This window comes from Artemia sp. Qi Xiang Cuo, chromosome 9 (assembly GCF_049724085.1).
Source record: "Artemia sp. Qi Xiang Cuo chromosome 9, ASM4972408v1, whole genome shotgun sequence".
NCBI classification, from domain to species: Eukaryota; Metazoa; Arthropoda; class Branchiopoda; order Anostraca; family Artemiidae; genus Artemia; species Artemia sp. Qi Xiang Cuo.
In genome coordinates, this window is record NC_142802.1 from 45,759,566 (window position 1) to 45,777,026 (window position 17,461).

The 17,461-nt window shown below is 36.2% G+C and overlaps 1 protein-coding gene across 2 annotated transcripts in view; it reads left to right on the forward strand.

Annotated features, from left to right (window-relative positions):
- gish (casein kinase I gish) overlaps window positions 1-17,461 on the forward strand; it is a 156,404-nt gene that overhangs the window by 127,044 nt on the left and 11,899 nt on the right. For both annotated transcript variants that reach the window (XM_089094620.1, XM_089094621.1), the window contains exon 9: window positions 2,756-2,839. In XM_089094620.1, coding sequence (XP_088950746.1) covers window positions 2,756-2,839 — 84 coding nt within the window. The remainder of the gene's footprint in view (window positions 1-2,755; window positions 2,840-17,461) is intronic.

The following is a 17,461-nucleotide window of genomic DNA, read 5'->3' on the forward strand; positions in this document are numbered from 1 at the left end:
GGGTTCAGTTACACGGTGATTCAGTTGCACGGTGATTCAGTTACATGGTGGTTCAGTTACACGGGGGTTTAGTTAGATGGGGTTGAGTTGCACGAGGGTTCAGTTGCATGAGTGTTCAGTAGCACGAGGGTTAGTTGCACGAGGGTTCAGTTGCACGGTGGTTCAATTGCACGGTGGTTCAGTTACAGTGTTTCTGTTACACGGTGGTTCAGTTACAATGGAACTGTTTGCCCAGCAATCATTCACAGTTTCTGCATAGTATGTTTGTTTTTTTCATGTCTGTTCTTTATGAAAATTAGGAATTTCGGACAAAACTTATTTTTTAAGAAAGCTTGCCGGACACAACTTTCTGAATGGACTAAAAATTTAATTAAGTCGTTACTAGCGTTCACAGTTTTGTTGTAAATATTTTGTGAAATTTCCTTAAGCTGAAACGCCAAAAATTTCGTAAGATTCGACTGGTCTTAATGTTTTATTATGTTGTACGGCAATGGCTGTTTAGAGGTTTTTTGTGTTATCGCATGTTGAAAAATTTTCAATCTTGTGTATTCTTTCTATTTTAAAGCAAAAATTATCAATTTTATTTTGTAAGTAATATAAGTTTATTGGGATGTAAGTCAAGGGCTCGTAATCAGAGACATTCATATTCTTTCGAGATGTGGGAGTCAAATGTTTAAGAACAATCCCGTCTGGAAAACTTGTTAAATTATTTGATATGTGGCTTGATCTTGGTTTGGAAGCCAGACTACAAACTAGTGGAAGGAGTTGTGATGATTATTATGATGGTCTACCGAAGAGGGTATGGGACTATATTGAACAATTCATCCTGGGACTGGAGTAGTTAAAAGGTTGAGAAATTCTGCCTTACTCTTCGAATTCAAGACGGGATTCTTCTTCCATCCTTTATTCAGAAACATTTCCTTTCGTTTGAAGAAACCTCGTGAAAAGATGTTAATTCTCTCCCTCATGACGTACTTTTGAAGCATCAAAAAGCCAAGGAAAAACCTTTTTGACTCCCTTCCACTATAGGTCGTTCTACGTGCACCGATCTATATTTTTTTTTTTTGTCTTCTGATATAAAATTGATTTTTTTGTTTTTTTCAAAAAGCCTTCAAACTTCAAGGAGTTACGTCTGCTTCGTAATGCACCACCATCTAATGTTGTGAGATCGGGAAAGGTTTGAAACGAGTGCTGTGAATACCCTAGAATTATTTAGTGATTTTGTCCAATAGCTTGTTCCTTTGATATTTTTGACCCCCCCCCTCTCAGCTATTTGTACTTTCTTTTTTAGGGTAATCTGTAGAAATATATCTATGCTAATAATTTAGTTAATTTCAGTGAGTTGTTACGACGTCGATAAAACATAATCCCCAAACTGTTTGAAAAAATTCTGAATTCAATTAAAATAACACTAAAGCAGTGTTTCACTCTCCTATAACATAGATCTTCATGGATTTTGTTTTGCTTTATTTGATTTTGTTGATTTAGCTGCGCCACCATCCTAAACTGTAGTAATCTGTATGTTTTATAATTAGTAATCTGTGTGTGTTGTAAGATTGGCTTCATTTTCCATTCCATTGTGCTCTCTAAGAGCACACTGGTTACACATGAAGGACGAAAAAACAACAAAGAATGTAGAAAAATTATTAAGTAACAAAAAACCAAACGAGGATGGTTTTCGGTCAGTCAATGAAACGAAGAGATAAAGTAGATATTTCGGCAAAGACCTCCTCCAAGCTGTCCTCGCTGTAAAAGAAGAAAACAACTGATGAAACAACAAGCCACGAATGAAAGATCATTCAAAAAATGGATTGGGCATGAACTCTTTCCCTGGAATTCTTTCTTTTTTGGAAAAAGAAGGAATGTGAGTTCATTCTCTTTGTATTGAATTATCGTAAACAGATCTCACAAAAATATTGCCAGTATCTATGTTTAAAGCGAGGTCTTTATGTTTGTAAAATATGCTTAACTACATACAGAAAGACCTGGCTTTAAACAGAGATACTGGGGATATTTTATAAACCTATTTATGACAATTGAATGCAAAGAGGTTCAAACTCGTGTTCCTCCTATTTTCAAATACAGATCAGTTAGTCGTCTTAATACACATCATTTCAGTAGACAGGTTGCATCGCCAACGGGCATGATGAAGAAATCATGCCCACTCCATTTTTTGAACGACCTTTCGTTCGTGGCTCATTTTTTCATCAGTCCTTTTTGGGTAACTTCAAAAAAATACTGTACTAAGGGCGGCTTTATGGATGTCTTCGCCGTAATGTCTACTTAAGCTTTTCGTTTTATTAACTGGATAAATATCACCCACCTTACCCTGATTTCTTAATTATTTATGGTTGTTCTTCTTTGCTTTGTTGTATTGTTCATGGCTTTTTCTTTTTGTTTTAGGTTTTATTTCTTTATTCATAGTGATATTCTCTTGCTTTATGTCCTTTACTTTTCCTACTTTTTTTTTCATGAGAGATCACCGGAAAAATCTTAACATCGGATTATTGAGTTGAACGTCTCTATTTAAAGGGTTTTCCAAAGCAGTATGCTTCATACTTCTTAAGTATATTTTGGTACAGCTTGTTACTCCTATTTATGCAAAAATATAAGGGGATTGCATGATGGATTTAAAGGAAAGGTACTTGGATCTATCCTTCATTTACAGTTGTCTTCCTGCTTTTAATATTACCGCTTATGTGTCAATTGTCTTACCTTTTTCTTTTATTAATTATAATTTTCATGTTTTTCTTAGTCTACTCCTATTGGATCTTTGGCCACTGGACAAGAAGTTATAGTATCACCAAGTAACAGAGAAAGGCATCCCACTACTAATAGGGTAAGTGTCGTCCAAAGCTTCTTAAATATTTAAAAGAAAACGTTGGAGAAAAGCGTGATACTATAAAACTCTGTATAATAAAAAGCGTGACATTTCTAAAACTAGAAGGATTTTAGTGTCGTTGTACATATAACGGAGCATTCATGTTTCTAAGGCTCTTTGTTGGTTTTGTAAGTTCCAGCTGCTTTTTATTTTGTAGAAAAAAAAAAATATTCTGTAATAAATTTTTCCACAGAGAATAGATAATTTTTTCTGTTAAGATACAAATGTATTGCCACTCGAAATTTTGTAGATTGGCCTTAATTTTCTAAATGGTATTGACATGTTGAGACCATGTATAGCAGAAAAACATTGAATTGAGAGGCAGATAAAGCTAAATCAAAATCTAATCATTCGACTTTTGACCTCAACAACTCAAATCCTGTCGAACCAAAATAGTTCGCTAATAAGATTTGTAGTCTAAAAAATTTTTTTGTATGTTGCAACAAAAGTAAGGCTTTGTTTTATTACTTTTGAAAGTATTCTTCATAAAAGTTGGCGAGCTCCAGTTTATTCAGACTACATTGTTAGAAACCAGTTTTGAGGGCTACTTAATTATGTAGATAGAACTAAATGTTGTTCCTCATTTGGTTGTTATCTGCAATTTTGAATGATATTCTCTTTAATATTTTATTTAATTATTTGTTAAATTTGGGCTTAATCTGTTTTTTTGTAATTGACGCCTTGTGCCAGTAATTTTGAAGTTCTTTTTTGGTCAAATAGCTAACGAGGAAGACTCCGTTATTTAACCTTTTATTCATGACATAAGATCCGAGAAAAGTGTATTTGTTTTGAAAATTGCTTATGGGATTTTCAGATTGTGAAATTGAATCATCTATACATTTATGAACGTTTTACGGAGGTTGAGTTTTAATTTTCTGAGATTCTTAAACGTAAGAGACGTTTCTTGCGTATCCTCTTGGCGAAGGCCAAAAGGTGTATTTGCATTTTAAAGTTATATTTTAAAAAACGTCCTATTGAAGTAACAAATGAATAGTACTCTCCAGCTGTGACAGTTCGTAGCTTCAGTATTAGGTCTCCCGAGGCATTAAAGATTAAGAATCAGATATCTCCTGTCGTCCTGATGTCAAGCGGTCAAAGTATTTGATTACTCTTTTTTCATTTGATAATCGTTTGAAATTTGATACTTTAAGGTGTTCCTAAGTTTTTATTGATGTGGGATTTTTTTATGCGACAGCTTCCATTTAGCTGACTCAACTGTTTGTCTATTTGTTTGGCGTCTTATCAGTCTTTGTCTTACATTGCCTAATTCTTCAGTTTGTTTCTTCTTTATATGTCCTTTATATGCCCTTTATGGGTACAATATGTGTCCCGGAAAAGTTTTGAATGTTGTCCGTCAATCGAATTTAAAACAACCATAATGAATTACTGACTATTTTGTCGAAATGCATTTGGGTTATGTTCACTTTTCAGCTAAGATTTACATTTAAATCTGTCACAAGGCAAATGTTTGTTCAGGAGATTCCAGTTAAATGTCTTCTTTTTCTTTGAATATTATCGTTTATTTGATTGAAATTGCTTAATAATAATAAAAAATAACATAATAAGCTTCCAAGATCTAGGTGAAATTAAAGATGTTTCGTGAAATTAAACCAGGTTTAAACCAAAGTTTAAACCCGGTATCCCAAATAACCAGGTCATTATAGCCCTCATGATTTATCAAAGTATGTATCATTTTCAACCTCAAATTTGTCGTGGACCTAGCAACGATTTGTTTTTGAAAAACCATAAAAACGGCTATAGTAGGTTCAGGTGTGATAGTAAAACCAACATCATATTTGCTATAATGAAAATGATCTAGTTTTGAAAACTTAATGTTAGAAAAATAGAATTAAACTGCAGTAGCAAATTTTTTTAAAACAAAGTTCAAATATTCAGAACCCATTCCCTCTGATAACCAGTATACTTTTATATAATCTCCGAAAATTTGTTCTTTATAATATGGGTAAAATACGCTACTACAACTGCTACAACAAACTCGTTGCAGCGTTAAGGCAAATGCTGTCTCTAATCTAAATGCACATATATCGCTAATTCGTTGCCAATTTTGAATTTCACCCTGTGCGTTAAAATTAAAACTTGGCCTTGGTCGAATAAAATTCCATATTGATTGATTTCAACTTGAAACTGAATTTGTATACTTATGGTGGAATATTTAAAAACAAGTTTAGTCATTTGGATCTTAAACCTGGTTGAATAAATTCTTCGAAACAATGGCACTACTCGGGTTAAATATAACGACTGCATAATGCCTCTATTAGCTGCGCAAATTGTTTTACACTTAAGGATACTGAAAACAAGGTTAGTTTTAAGTTTCAGATTTCATGCTCGGTATAGGTTGATATTTAAGTCTGTGATGCATCCTGTTGTACTACATAAAAGTAAGACTGTCGATAATCTTTTAATTCTGCAAACTTGTGTCAAAGTTTGGTTAAAATTAGTTTAAACTCAATCCTGCAGACATATGTCAAGGTTTGGTTGGGTTTAGCGGGAAAGCAAAAATACCTGTTAACGAAATATGGCACATTCCAGTAGTTCTTAGATAAGTGATTGGTTTTTACCCTAAAAAACAACATAAGTCGGTACAGCAAATGCTAAAGAGAGAAGTATTTTCAGCGAGGTTCCCATACTGGTATAAACGTTCCTCAGGCAAGACTGAGTACGCACTGACGGTGCGTAATATGTAGGAGATGTTTCTGTTTATATAAAGGGCCAGATACCATGCTCTTGTCTGAATCTCAAACTCAACTGGCGAAGAACCTTTGTGGGTTAGGGTGACCCTTCCAAATAAATTTGTGATCATTGGGACTATAAATCTCCAACCTGTCAGATCACTAGCTACCAAGAAATATTCGCTTGATTATAGTCATATACGCTAGGGGCAAATACGCTAATTCTGTCATCATCCTCCATAGAGATTTCAACATCCATCATAGCGTATGGCTCCATAGCAAAAATATTGATAAGGAGGGGTTTGACTTGTACGATCTTTCCCTTTCGTATGAGTTTGAACAACTACCATGGCTCAACCATACCTATCATTGCCTCAACGAATCATCTTCAAATAAGCGGATCGGCGTAGATCCAAAACGGATCTGTGCTTAAGAAACACACTTGCTTCTCTGCAATGGAGGGGGGCGTGCTTCCTTCAAGGGCCCGAGAAAGCTGCAGAAAAGTATCAGCAGGCTATAGCCAACTGTATCGCAAGTTTTAACCCACCGAAGCGCATCAATGTGTCCAGCAAGGACAAACCTTGGTTCAACATCCAGTCCAAAAAGGTTGTTTGAGCAAAACAAAAGGCACACAAGAGAAATTTGCTACCAAGCTCCAAAATGCTTTTTGGAGCATTGTCAAAGAAGCTTTGCCGTCAGTAAAGGAACTTCAATTCCTTCCCTAAAAATAAATGACGGTCCTATCCTTCAAACCCGCAGGCAAAGACCAAAGCTTTTGCCAAGACGTTTTCCGAATACTCAAATCTGGACGACGACAATGAAGAAGTTTCTGATTTCCCTGATGAAACCCATGCTATAATGGATCGTTTGAACTATTCACTCCAAATATCCTTAACATTCTGCAGAGCCTTGTCTCTTTATATGTGACTAAATCCATAGGTCCTGACAGTATACATTTTGTCATCCCTTTCCCTGGCTGTGTTTTTCCTCTGGAACCTTTCCACGCATATGGAAATCTGTCTTTGTCATTCCTATACCTAAGCCAGATGGCGATGCAATAAACGTGGGTTCATATAGGTCTATTAGCCTCCTCTCCTGCATTGTTAAACTTTGAGAAAACGTTGCCAATCGTTCCCTTTGTCAGTACCTGAAGTCAAATGACTTTTTAGGTGACCGCCAATATGGATTCCGCCGGAATCGTTCAACACTCGCCTGCTTAATGGCCCAACACTAGGAGTGGATAAAGTTTTTAGCAAAAGGATACGACATGGAGTTAGTGTTTATCCTTTCGATAGGATACAAAGCGTTCGATAGAGTATGGTATCGTGGCTTACTGAAAAAACTTTACGCGTATGGTGTCAAAGGACGTATGTTAAAAGTGATTGAAAGCTTTCTTTTTGATCGTTCACTGCGGGCTGTTTCCGATGGGTTCACTTTCATCGAATATCCAATAAAGGCAGGCGTACCTCAGGGTTTTATATTTGAACCTACGCAACCTTGTGAGCTCTCTGCATCACTTAGCCGGTGACACCACGACTCGTGCAGTCATCTTAAAACATGAAGACCAATCTTAGCCTCCCTGCCTCTACAGATGGATCTTTTGGAAATTGAAAAGTGGTCCGATTCCTGGATGGTCAAGTTCAACACATCAAAATTATTAAGCTGATAATCCCCTGAACGAAAGTGCCACGCGTGCACTCCAACTTCATCTTCATGAATCTAGCCCTAAAGAAAGTCGACGAGCTTCTTTTCGTCAGGATCCACTTCTCCACAGATCTCCACCTAGATCGGGTGAGAACCTTCTGCGCAAGAAAGCTGCGGATCACCCTTCACTGCAAAAACCATCTCCCCAACAGCACGATCATTCCACTATACAAGTCTTAAATCACGCTCATCGCTAAATATGGATCTCCGCTGTATGATGGTTCTTGGAAAACGTTGTTGGCACCACTTCAAAAGATCCAGTGTAGGGCTAGTAGGGCAGGATCAACTGTTCCCTACGACTCTCTCGAGTCCGTTATTGAGAGGTTTGATGTACGTTCGATGGCTCTTTTCTACAAGTACATAAATTCACCTCCTTCTCTAGAGCTTTCTTGTATTATGCCCCCCCTCCGACAAGACAGACACGAATTCACACAGCTTGATCTAATTATCTTAAGGTTGGTACGCCGAGAACAGAGTATTCGAAAAATAGCTTCATTCGACGTTGCACTTTGATCTGGAATGATTTTCCTGGAGAAGTTTTCCTTAAAAGTTTCTCTGTTAAAGACCAGCGGTAAATCAAAATTTTAATTATACCTGGCGCCACGTATTTAGAAATAAAAAAAAAGTATTTTACTGATTTATGCTAAGCGTGTTTATATTTTGCCAACTTTTGGGTAAGGATTAGATATTTCCGGGGTTTTGATGAAAGAAAGGTCAAAATTACTAGCTCATGTTTTACAGAAAAGGATGCTAGGCGGCCAAAATCGGGTCCTTTGGTAATTCAGCTGAATTCAAACGAAAATGTGGATGTTTCTGAGTGGGTTGGGAATGGGTCGTAAGGAATGGCTAAAGGAAATAAAAGCTTCCGGAGAAAGAGCAAAGAGTGAAGCTCTGAACAGAGCGGGGTGGAAAAATATTGTGTGAAGATTCGTTGACCTTAGGTTGCCTGTTGGTGCAATGAGTCGTAAGTAGTATTAGTAGTACTGAATATTTTATCCCCAAAAATAGCCATTTGCCTGTCACAAAACTGCACAAGAAATGATAATGATATTTTGCCTCAGGCTATAAAGAAAATCCAGAAAAAATGTTGCTTTCAGTAGGTTCTGCATGACATGCAAACTGAACTTCTACCAAATAAGTATTATGCATGAGCCTTCGGCACGAGCTTAGTATCTTGCTATCTGTAACAGCTGAAACCGAAACTTGTCTCGATTTTCTATAGCAAAAATAGAATAGCCGAGTAATCACAGTTGAAAAAAAAAAAATTGGAAGAATAGAAAGGTAAGTCTAAGAACCAAGATTAGGATATGTGGAAGCTACAGTCATGAAAGTGGTCAATTACGGTTCTGAAGCGTGGGCACTCTGAAAAACGGAGGAGGATATGCTAGATGTTTTCCTTAGAAATTACCTACGGATTGTTTTGGGTACCCGACTGACTGACTATCTCACAGTAGGTTGTACGGAAAATGTTGTTCAATCCTGCTTTCTGGTGCTATAATAAGAGAAAGACTGAGATTGCTTGGACGCATTCTGTGAAGGAAGGATGGCAGATTACCAAAGATTATTCTTGTCGGCCAACTGTCTAGGGCTAAACGGAAAGCATATCGTCCCCAATTTGGGTGAGAACATGTTGTAAGGAAAGATTTAAGGGAAATCTAAACTTCCTGAGAGGGTGTAAAGAGGGAGACTTTGAATAGATTGGGATGGAGGAGGACCATGCGTAGCTGTGTTGGCCTCAGGCGGCTTGGTGCTGCCGTGAGTGGGTAGTAGTAGTAGTAGTAATTGTGTAGCATTGAATATGCCAAAAGTACAAGTTAAGAATTTATATGTCCAAACTATAGACAACTTAAGTTTCCAGATTTTTAATGTAGACGGAAGTGACGACAGAACTCGGGATTTTCCATCATGCAAATTGATATAGTTTGCAAGGTGGACGATTTTTGTGCTCTCTGGATATTTATCTATAAGTATAAGTTCTTGCTCCACGCCATCTGGCTTCACTGTACTTTCGTTACCTCCTGATAAATTCCTATAGAGTTTAAGCTATTCTGTGTAATCGCATTCCAGCCCAACTTATGACGTCCAGACTTTTCAAAACTCCTTTGTGGATTATGACTTAGGAATACTATATTCAGTCTGAGGGTATGTTTTAGCTACTGAAGCTTCTGCTTCTAAATTGACATACTCAATGGGCATACTCATTTCGTTCATAAAGGCTAGGGTTTGGTTTCTCCTTTCTACGTTGTCTCTCAACAAATCCGCGATCCATCAAGCATCTTAGCATTAGTAACATAAGAACGTTTTGCTTTTTGTTTTGTGAGGAAGTTCTGTCTTACATAATGTTTATATTGATGTTTATTTCTGGCTGCATGTTTATTCTTTCTTTTTAACAGGACTACTCAAGTGAGGATGAAGAGCCTTTGTTAATTATCGAGGTCTGATCAGTTCAATCTTATGTTGTTTGACTAACCCCACTTTGTGTCTTTAGCTTCCTCTTTTATTCATTTTACTCCAGTGAAATTCTATATTTTTTAAGTTTTTCTCTAAAAATTTTGAAATTGTTTAGATGGATACGGATACCGTAGGTGAAAAAATTGCACTGGCTTTAATCAAAGCTTTTGCTTAGTAATTACAAAAAATGAAAAAATCGCATGGTGTCACTCAACAAAAAAAAATACGGCCTAAGATACTTTTCATTTCTGCTATGTTCACCGAATTTGGGCAAAAGAGGGGGTAGGGTAGTTTCCCCCAAAAGGGCTTAGTAAAAAAGTAAGATATGGGAATCAGATCTGTGGCCTAAGATTGCTTCTTTGACGCATCAAATTTCTCTCAATGTGATTTGACCCCTCCCCCTTTAGTTTCGGTTGTATAACCTTGCAATTTTCACTATATTGAATTTCTTTTCTCCCTGCATATTTTATATATTGCTACAACTGTTTGAGTTTTGAAATTTTGTTTGCTATCGTTTCGTCGTTTCTGCTAAAACCCATTAGTGTCTTTGAATGTAACGTGTACGTTAGTCATTTTAAAACTGCATACTCACCTCTCGCCAAAAACAGGTATAAAGACAAAATCGCTATCACTTATTATGCTTTTTTCTATGACGTAAAAACGACATTTTATTGAGTAATTTGGAAAATCTCGTTGCCTCATTCCTCATCTAAACTAGCTGAAAAAACGACAAAATTATTACCTTTCCTTATTAACCTAACTCCTTTTAATGTCCCCGTGAAAGGATATTTTAATTCCTTTAGTAGGTAAAAATGGGTTGTAAAGTCCCTTTTTCATATCTCTCCTTAAAATCGCAAGGTATTTGAAGCAATGGATACAGTCTTTACGCCTCTTATGTTGAAGCGTACACCAGGTATTTGGTACAAAATTTCCCTCATATGGTGAAAACTACCGTTAAAAAAGTGGCATAAAACATTACTAGATAAAATTTTTTTTCAATATCTTCATCATTACCGTATCTAGTGTATGACTTTCTGAAGTTTGGGGTGTAGCTTTTGCACTGTAAAGTCACTAAATCTTTATGAGAGTTTTGATATATTTTCAACAATCCATTAAGACATCATTAGTTCAAAAACTTCTCGAATGTGACCTTGGACAGACAATGCTATACTCCAAACTTGGAGATAAGGATAGAAATGAAGCTCAAGGCACACTTCTCAAGACAGTAATCGTTACTACAGAGCGACTTGAACCTCGATCTTCCTTCTCCAGAGGAGTCTCATAGATGCTGCACTGTAGTAGCTTTTAATTTTAAGATGTATTATCATGTTTAACGTTATAATATGTTTGGATATGACCGACACGGTTTCTTTTTTCCATTTATGCAACCATTAAATAGATGGGAATGACATTTAGTAAGGAATGAACCATGACCCTTAGTTGCCCAAAATCAATTATTTTGAAGACAAATCGGATCAAAATAAAAATACACCATTGAAATCGCATTGGTTGAAAACCCTATACTTGAACTTAAAGTCCTGGCTTAAACAACCGGGAAAATCACTTTTTTGCATGGAAAGCTCTGATGTGTCCTCTCTTTTTTTCCACTTCTAGCGGGGAGCTGGAACATCCTAGAGAGTTGTTTAATTATTAATTTTAAACATGTAACACAATATTTAATGTCATTTTAAACATTAAACACAATATTGAAAGTAAAGTTTTTTGACAAAAAATGCATCTTTGTATACAAGATAACATAATTTTGTCACACTGCCAGTATATAAAAGGGTGTCAGGTCACGTCCCCGTAACAGCTTAAGTTGGTAATTTGCGGTGGTGTCGTTTATTATAGTAAAGCACGAACTCCAGCACATAGTAACTGAAACACTAGAATAGAATGTAATAAACTGTAAAATTAAACGTAGTACCATGCGAAGTACTAGAAGTACTATAAGAACCACATACTAATACGAATAAAAAAAATCTTCTACGCATGCAGACAATTTTTCGCGTTATATAGATGCCGATCTCCTGGTTCTCTACCTTCGCCCGTATGCGGTTTGCGTAGTTGTGGGCAAATTTTCCGACGCTTTCTGTTTTTCCCCCCCAGATATGTTCAGGCACCAGTTTTGGTACCAGGTCAGTTCTGTATGTGCTTGCAGTGTCATACCGGGGATTCCAGTCCCAAAACAAATAATCAGCGACAACAGGATTCTAGAACCTTTCCCAAAGGACATAGGATTACATGTCCAGCGTAATAACCACTGGGTTAGGACGGCTCAACTTCCGCTAAGCCGTTTTTTAATGTTTGTTTTAAGGTTTGTCTTTTTATTTTGTTCCGTGGACTTTTATTTACGTCTTTCTTCATGTTTTTGAACTGAGGACGATTGAGGAGAAGTCTTCGCTGAAATATTTCAACGTTTCTTCTTTTTTCAGTGGCTGTGAATTACCTAGTTCTCTCCGTTGTTCTACGTTTTCTCTTTTTTGCGTGCGGATTAATTGATACTAATGTTTCCGGTTCTCAATTGGTCATAGGAGGACACGACGTAAAGTGCCCTCCCAATTCCCTAATTTACGCCACCATGTTGCTCCAAGCTAGCAAAATTGGAATCAATCCTGCAATCATTAGACTGCTAAGAAATTTGCACTCGAGTCTTAATATCCGCATCAAGATTCCTCAATCCAACAGTTGTCCTCCTGTTGCAAATAGAAGACAAATTCGTGTTCTCAAAAGAGCCAGGCGAAGGGCTATTAATTCTCTTATCCTGTTTTACAATTAGCTTCTTGCTAAACAGCTCTTGCCCTGCATCTTGCATTCTTCATGGCAGCAGCAAAATCTTTTTTTCCTGTACTGATGATATCCTCAATCCAATTTGGACTGTTGAGCCTATTTCTGTACTAATATCGAGCTCGAATTCAAGTCTAAAAATTCAGAAAATATTCTTTTTAATTTATATGACGATTTCTTGTCTCGTGCTATTTCCCTTGGTGCTTCCCTTCGTTATTAAGATAGTTAACCGTCTCTCATTCCTTGATATCCCTATCGGCTCTAAATTTACAGTTTCTTGATGGCTCATATTTCTCGTCGACTATCTGTTTATATGTTTCAGTTGTCTCCAAGAAACATCGTTTTAAGCGTTTTCAATTTGCCAGTCTGTACAACGCTGTCGTACGACATCATATCCTGCATGTTTTGCCTTTCTGGAAAATATTCACTAAGACTGACAAATCAAATATCTTTCCCGCCTTTTTCTGTTTTTACCAATTATATGCTCTACACACAACATGGAACTCATGTTCGACTTATAAATATAGTATAGCAGGCACAGAAACCGCAGTTTTTTTTGTTTTTTTTAAGAAAGCACGTTGCTACAGTCGGTTCAATCTCTGGGTCCCGTATTACCAAGCTAAGGTCAAACCCACTGCATCACCACTGGACATAAAGAAATACGAAGAAAATATCATTCAATTATTCATATGTTTGCCATTCAATTTATGGTAAAGAACGAACTCCTAGTCCATGGTAACCGAAATGTTAAAATAACATGCAATTTTTGACGAAAATTATAGTACTATAAGGCCATTGGTTTAATTCGAGCAATTTATCCTTATTAAATATAAGGATAAGGATATAGGTAGAGATGTAATTGTTAACACGAGAAAAATCCTTCGAGTTTTTCTTAATTAGAACAGTAAAGAACGCACCGCAGGGGATCAGGCAGCGATGTCAGTCAAATATGACACCATACCCCAGACAAGCAACTTTTCAAAAGGTACTTGTTAAATCATCTTGTCAAAAGACAATTGTATTTATTTTAATATTTTGGCTACTATGGGCAAGAGTTCGTTTTCTACTATAAATTGAAAGGCACATATTTAAAGCATAAAATTGGATTTACCTCGTATTGTATACTTTCGTTGCAAATCACAGTGAAAAGTCATATTAAGAGGTATTTTGAGGTTTTTTAATGGAGATGGCCCGTTTCCTTGAGTCAAGACTACGCCTTCCTGAGTGAAAGGCACACACTTGGATCATAGAATCGTATTTTCTTCGTGTATTGTATAATTTCGTGACAAGTTATAGTGCAAATTTATATTAAGAGGTATTTTTGTGAGCATCTCATGGAGAAGGCCTATTTCTTTCAGCCAAGCCCTGGCCTCTCTCACTGAAAGGTATACATTTAAGTAATAGAATCTTATTTCTTCATATTTTGTATAATTTTGTTGCAAAACACAGTGAAAAGTCATATTATTTTAGTGAGAGAAAGATTTATTCTAAACAAACAATTTAACATCGGTTTAGTGGCCACCCCAAGAAGTAAAAACTTGTCCACGGGGGTGGCAAAAATACAATAACATAACAAAAAAAAAAAAAAAATAAAAAAAAAAAAAAAAAAAAAAAAAAAAAAAAAACCTCTATATCACAGTACCCAAATAGCACCACAAACACCTTAACATTTTCATTAAATATCTTTAAAAAAAAATACTTACTAAAAAGCATCCCTTAATTACTATCTTAAACGAAGAAATATCACCTGTATTTTTTATATTTTAATCAAGATGGTTCCAACTTCTGATCCCCCTATGAAGCAAAGAAAACATCGACCGGGCCGAAAAAAAACAGCGGAATATTAATCTCTACAGATGACCTAGTATCATAATCATGGACGGAAGATCCCAGCTTTGCTGAGCTATCAAAACACGGGAGGTTTATACCCTTTTGAATCCTAAAAATGGATGGAAGTGTATACAACTCCCGTAATCCGGAATCTGGCAGTATCGTTACACGCTCATACGCTTTTCGTACTGAATCCCAGGGTTGTAGGCCATCTAACAGCCGAACAGCGTTGTTTTGTAGAACTGGTACTGGCCGAACAATAGAAGGAAATGTTCCAAGGCAAATGCTTATACAATACAATATATATGGATGGATAAAGGAAAAATAAAGAAGGCGCATAAAAAAATGAGGAAAAAAATGCTTAAGTTTTCTCATTATACCCAGGTTACCAGACACAGTTTTACAAACATACTGTACATGGCGCTTGAATGATAAAACTTCATCAATATAAACCCTAATGTACTTATAAGAACACACCCGCTTTAAAGTTCCATACTGCGTTACAATATCTTGAATCCATGGATAAAAATCTGGTGAACGGGAAGAAATAACAAAATTAGTCCTACCCAAATTAATCTTTAACCTCTTTACCTTCAACCATGAATTTAACCTTTCAACAGTATCTTTTATCGATGTCTGAAGTAATTCTTCTGTCTTCGCGGTACTAACAGCAACTGTGTCATCAGCAAATAATGATACCGTCTCATTCCGGGGGTTTTTAGCCATATCACTAGCATTACAACGCAACTTCGGATACAATTAGGCATATCATTAATGAACAATCATAGGCAGCGCGATCGCGCTGCCTAAGTAAAGAACGACGTGGGCACAATTTATTTAGACCCCGGCGCCGCGCTGATGAGGGAAGACCGGTGGCGGTGGGGCCAAAAACAGTGCGCCGCGCCGCCGGTAAGATGTCGGTGGTGGGCCGCTGGTAAGTTTTCGGTGGCGCGCCGCCGGCGCGATCAATTTTGACCGCAAACATTAATGTTTTCATCAGTCTTTCTCAAATCACAGCTTAAATTTACAACAAATTCGAGCCTATTCATGAGTTCAAAAATTCACAAGTCGCTGGCTGGAAACTGGTCTTCTTCGTTATTCATCAAGAAAAGTAGAAATCTGGTAGAAACTAAATAGCTGTAGCGTTTCAGAACCCTTGCGTAATACGAGTAGTTGAAATATCTATTAGCTATGTATTCTTAACATAAATAATTATCAAAATTAGTAGTTTTTTTCATCGAGCATTACTGCTTACAAAAATTCAAATACCGTATCACAAAATTCGTCAGTTGTCTGGGTAAAAACTTTGAATATAACTTTGAACTTAGAAGCTTAGTTTTTTCATAATGCCCTTTGCCTATATCTGTTTTATCACCTTAAAAATAGTTGAAATGGGTGACTTTGATATTGATTGTGTTTTTTTTGCTCTTTCGGACTCCTAAATAGCCTTCTTCTATTAAAAACTGGTTTTTAATAACAATTAAAAAAAATGCATTTTAAATTTTTTTTCGGCTTCTTTATAGAATACTTGACATGTAGGCTTAGGCTGAACTGCTGCTTTTTTATTGGTTTTGGCTGCTCTTTTGGATAGTATTCATTTTTTCTTTCGGGGTTCATTCCAAATTATAAACTGATAAATACCTAATATCAGTCAAATTATAAACTGCATTTAAATGGAGTAAATTTATCGAATTGAAAAATACATGATGAGGTAAAAATGAAAAGCTCATCCGTTTTAAATTTAATTAAATGAAATAATATGCAGACTGAAGTAGCTCCAGGAAGATGTTGAGATTTTCATTCTAGTTCGACACTTTTAATCCAAGCAAAATGTTAGGACACTTAGTATCAGTTACTGAGTTTAAGCTTTGATTTCCAAATGCTCACAAAAATTACCAAATTTAAAGAAAGTAGCAACAGTAAGTCACGTGTGGTCAAAATACTCAAAGACTCCTCTTTGATCCCCACCCAGGCTCAAAGCTTCTGCTATGGTCATTTCCATGGAAATCTCCAAAGAGTGTCTTATTAAAATTGCTTTCAAGCGTAGTTAGGGGTATTTAGCCTTTTTTGCTTTTCTTCAAAGCTTTGAAAAAAGTGTTATAATATTCCAAATGTTACATTTGTTATATTTGTGCATATTTTTGGTAATCATTTGTGGGGTGATCGAATTTTTAAACCACTGTAGATACGTAAGAACGTTGCAACATCTAGTACCCTGAGGTCATAAGACTGTCAAAGACTCCTCCTTGAACCTCCCAAATTGAAAGCTTTTATTATGACCTGGCCTTTTAATGTAACTTGGGCATTGGACCAAGGGCACCATTATCACTCGAGCGCAACGTTAGGTGGGGATGTCGATATCGCTTTTCGTCACACCAATTCGTTTTAGTGTGAATCTGCCTGGTGCTTATGAATGAATGTTTTCAAATTAAACCCGTTTCATCAATAAGAAAAAAAACGGATTGGACGCATATGTCCCTTTCCCTTTGGACGAAAAAACCATGCAAGTGCTATATCAAGTATAACTCACGAAAATCTTGTTAATTTTTGTCAACTTTTCAACTTTTTGGCATCCCTGCTTTGAATAAAAAAAAAAATCAAGGTACTATCACTTAAATATAACCTATGCCCCTCCCCCTGGATACCATCTTGATAGGATACCGTCTCTGCTTTAAATAAAGAAAAAATAATAAACTTATTGGCACCCCTGCTTTCAAAAAAAAAATCGAGGTATTATCATTTAAATATGATAGCTCACTACCTTGCTAGGATGCCGTCTATGCTTTAAATTAAAAAAAAATAACTTTTTGGCATCCCTGCTTTCAATAAAAATATTTCGAGATATTATCATTTCAATGTAATACCTCCATACCCCCCCCCCCCTTTGGATACAACCTTGATAGGATATTGTCTCAGCTTTACATTTGGAAAATAATTCACTTAATAATTAACTAGGTCACTATATGGTTCAAACAAACACGCAAAATAAGGTTAAACAGCTTAGTGTTCCTTGAAAAAAAAATTGACGGTATGAGTAAAGGGGTACAAAGACAACAACAAAAATGTCGAAATTATTTAGATATATCTCAAATTATAGAAAACTGAGTCATAGATTTGC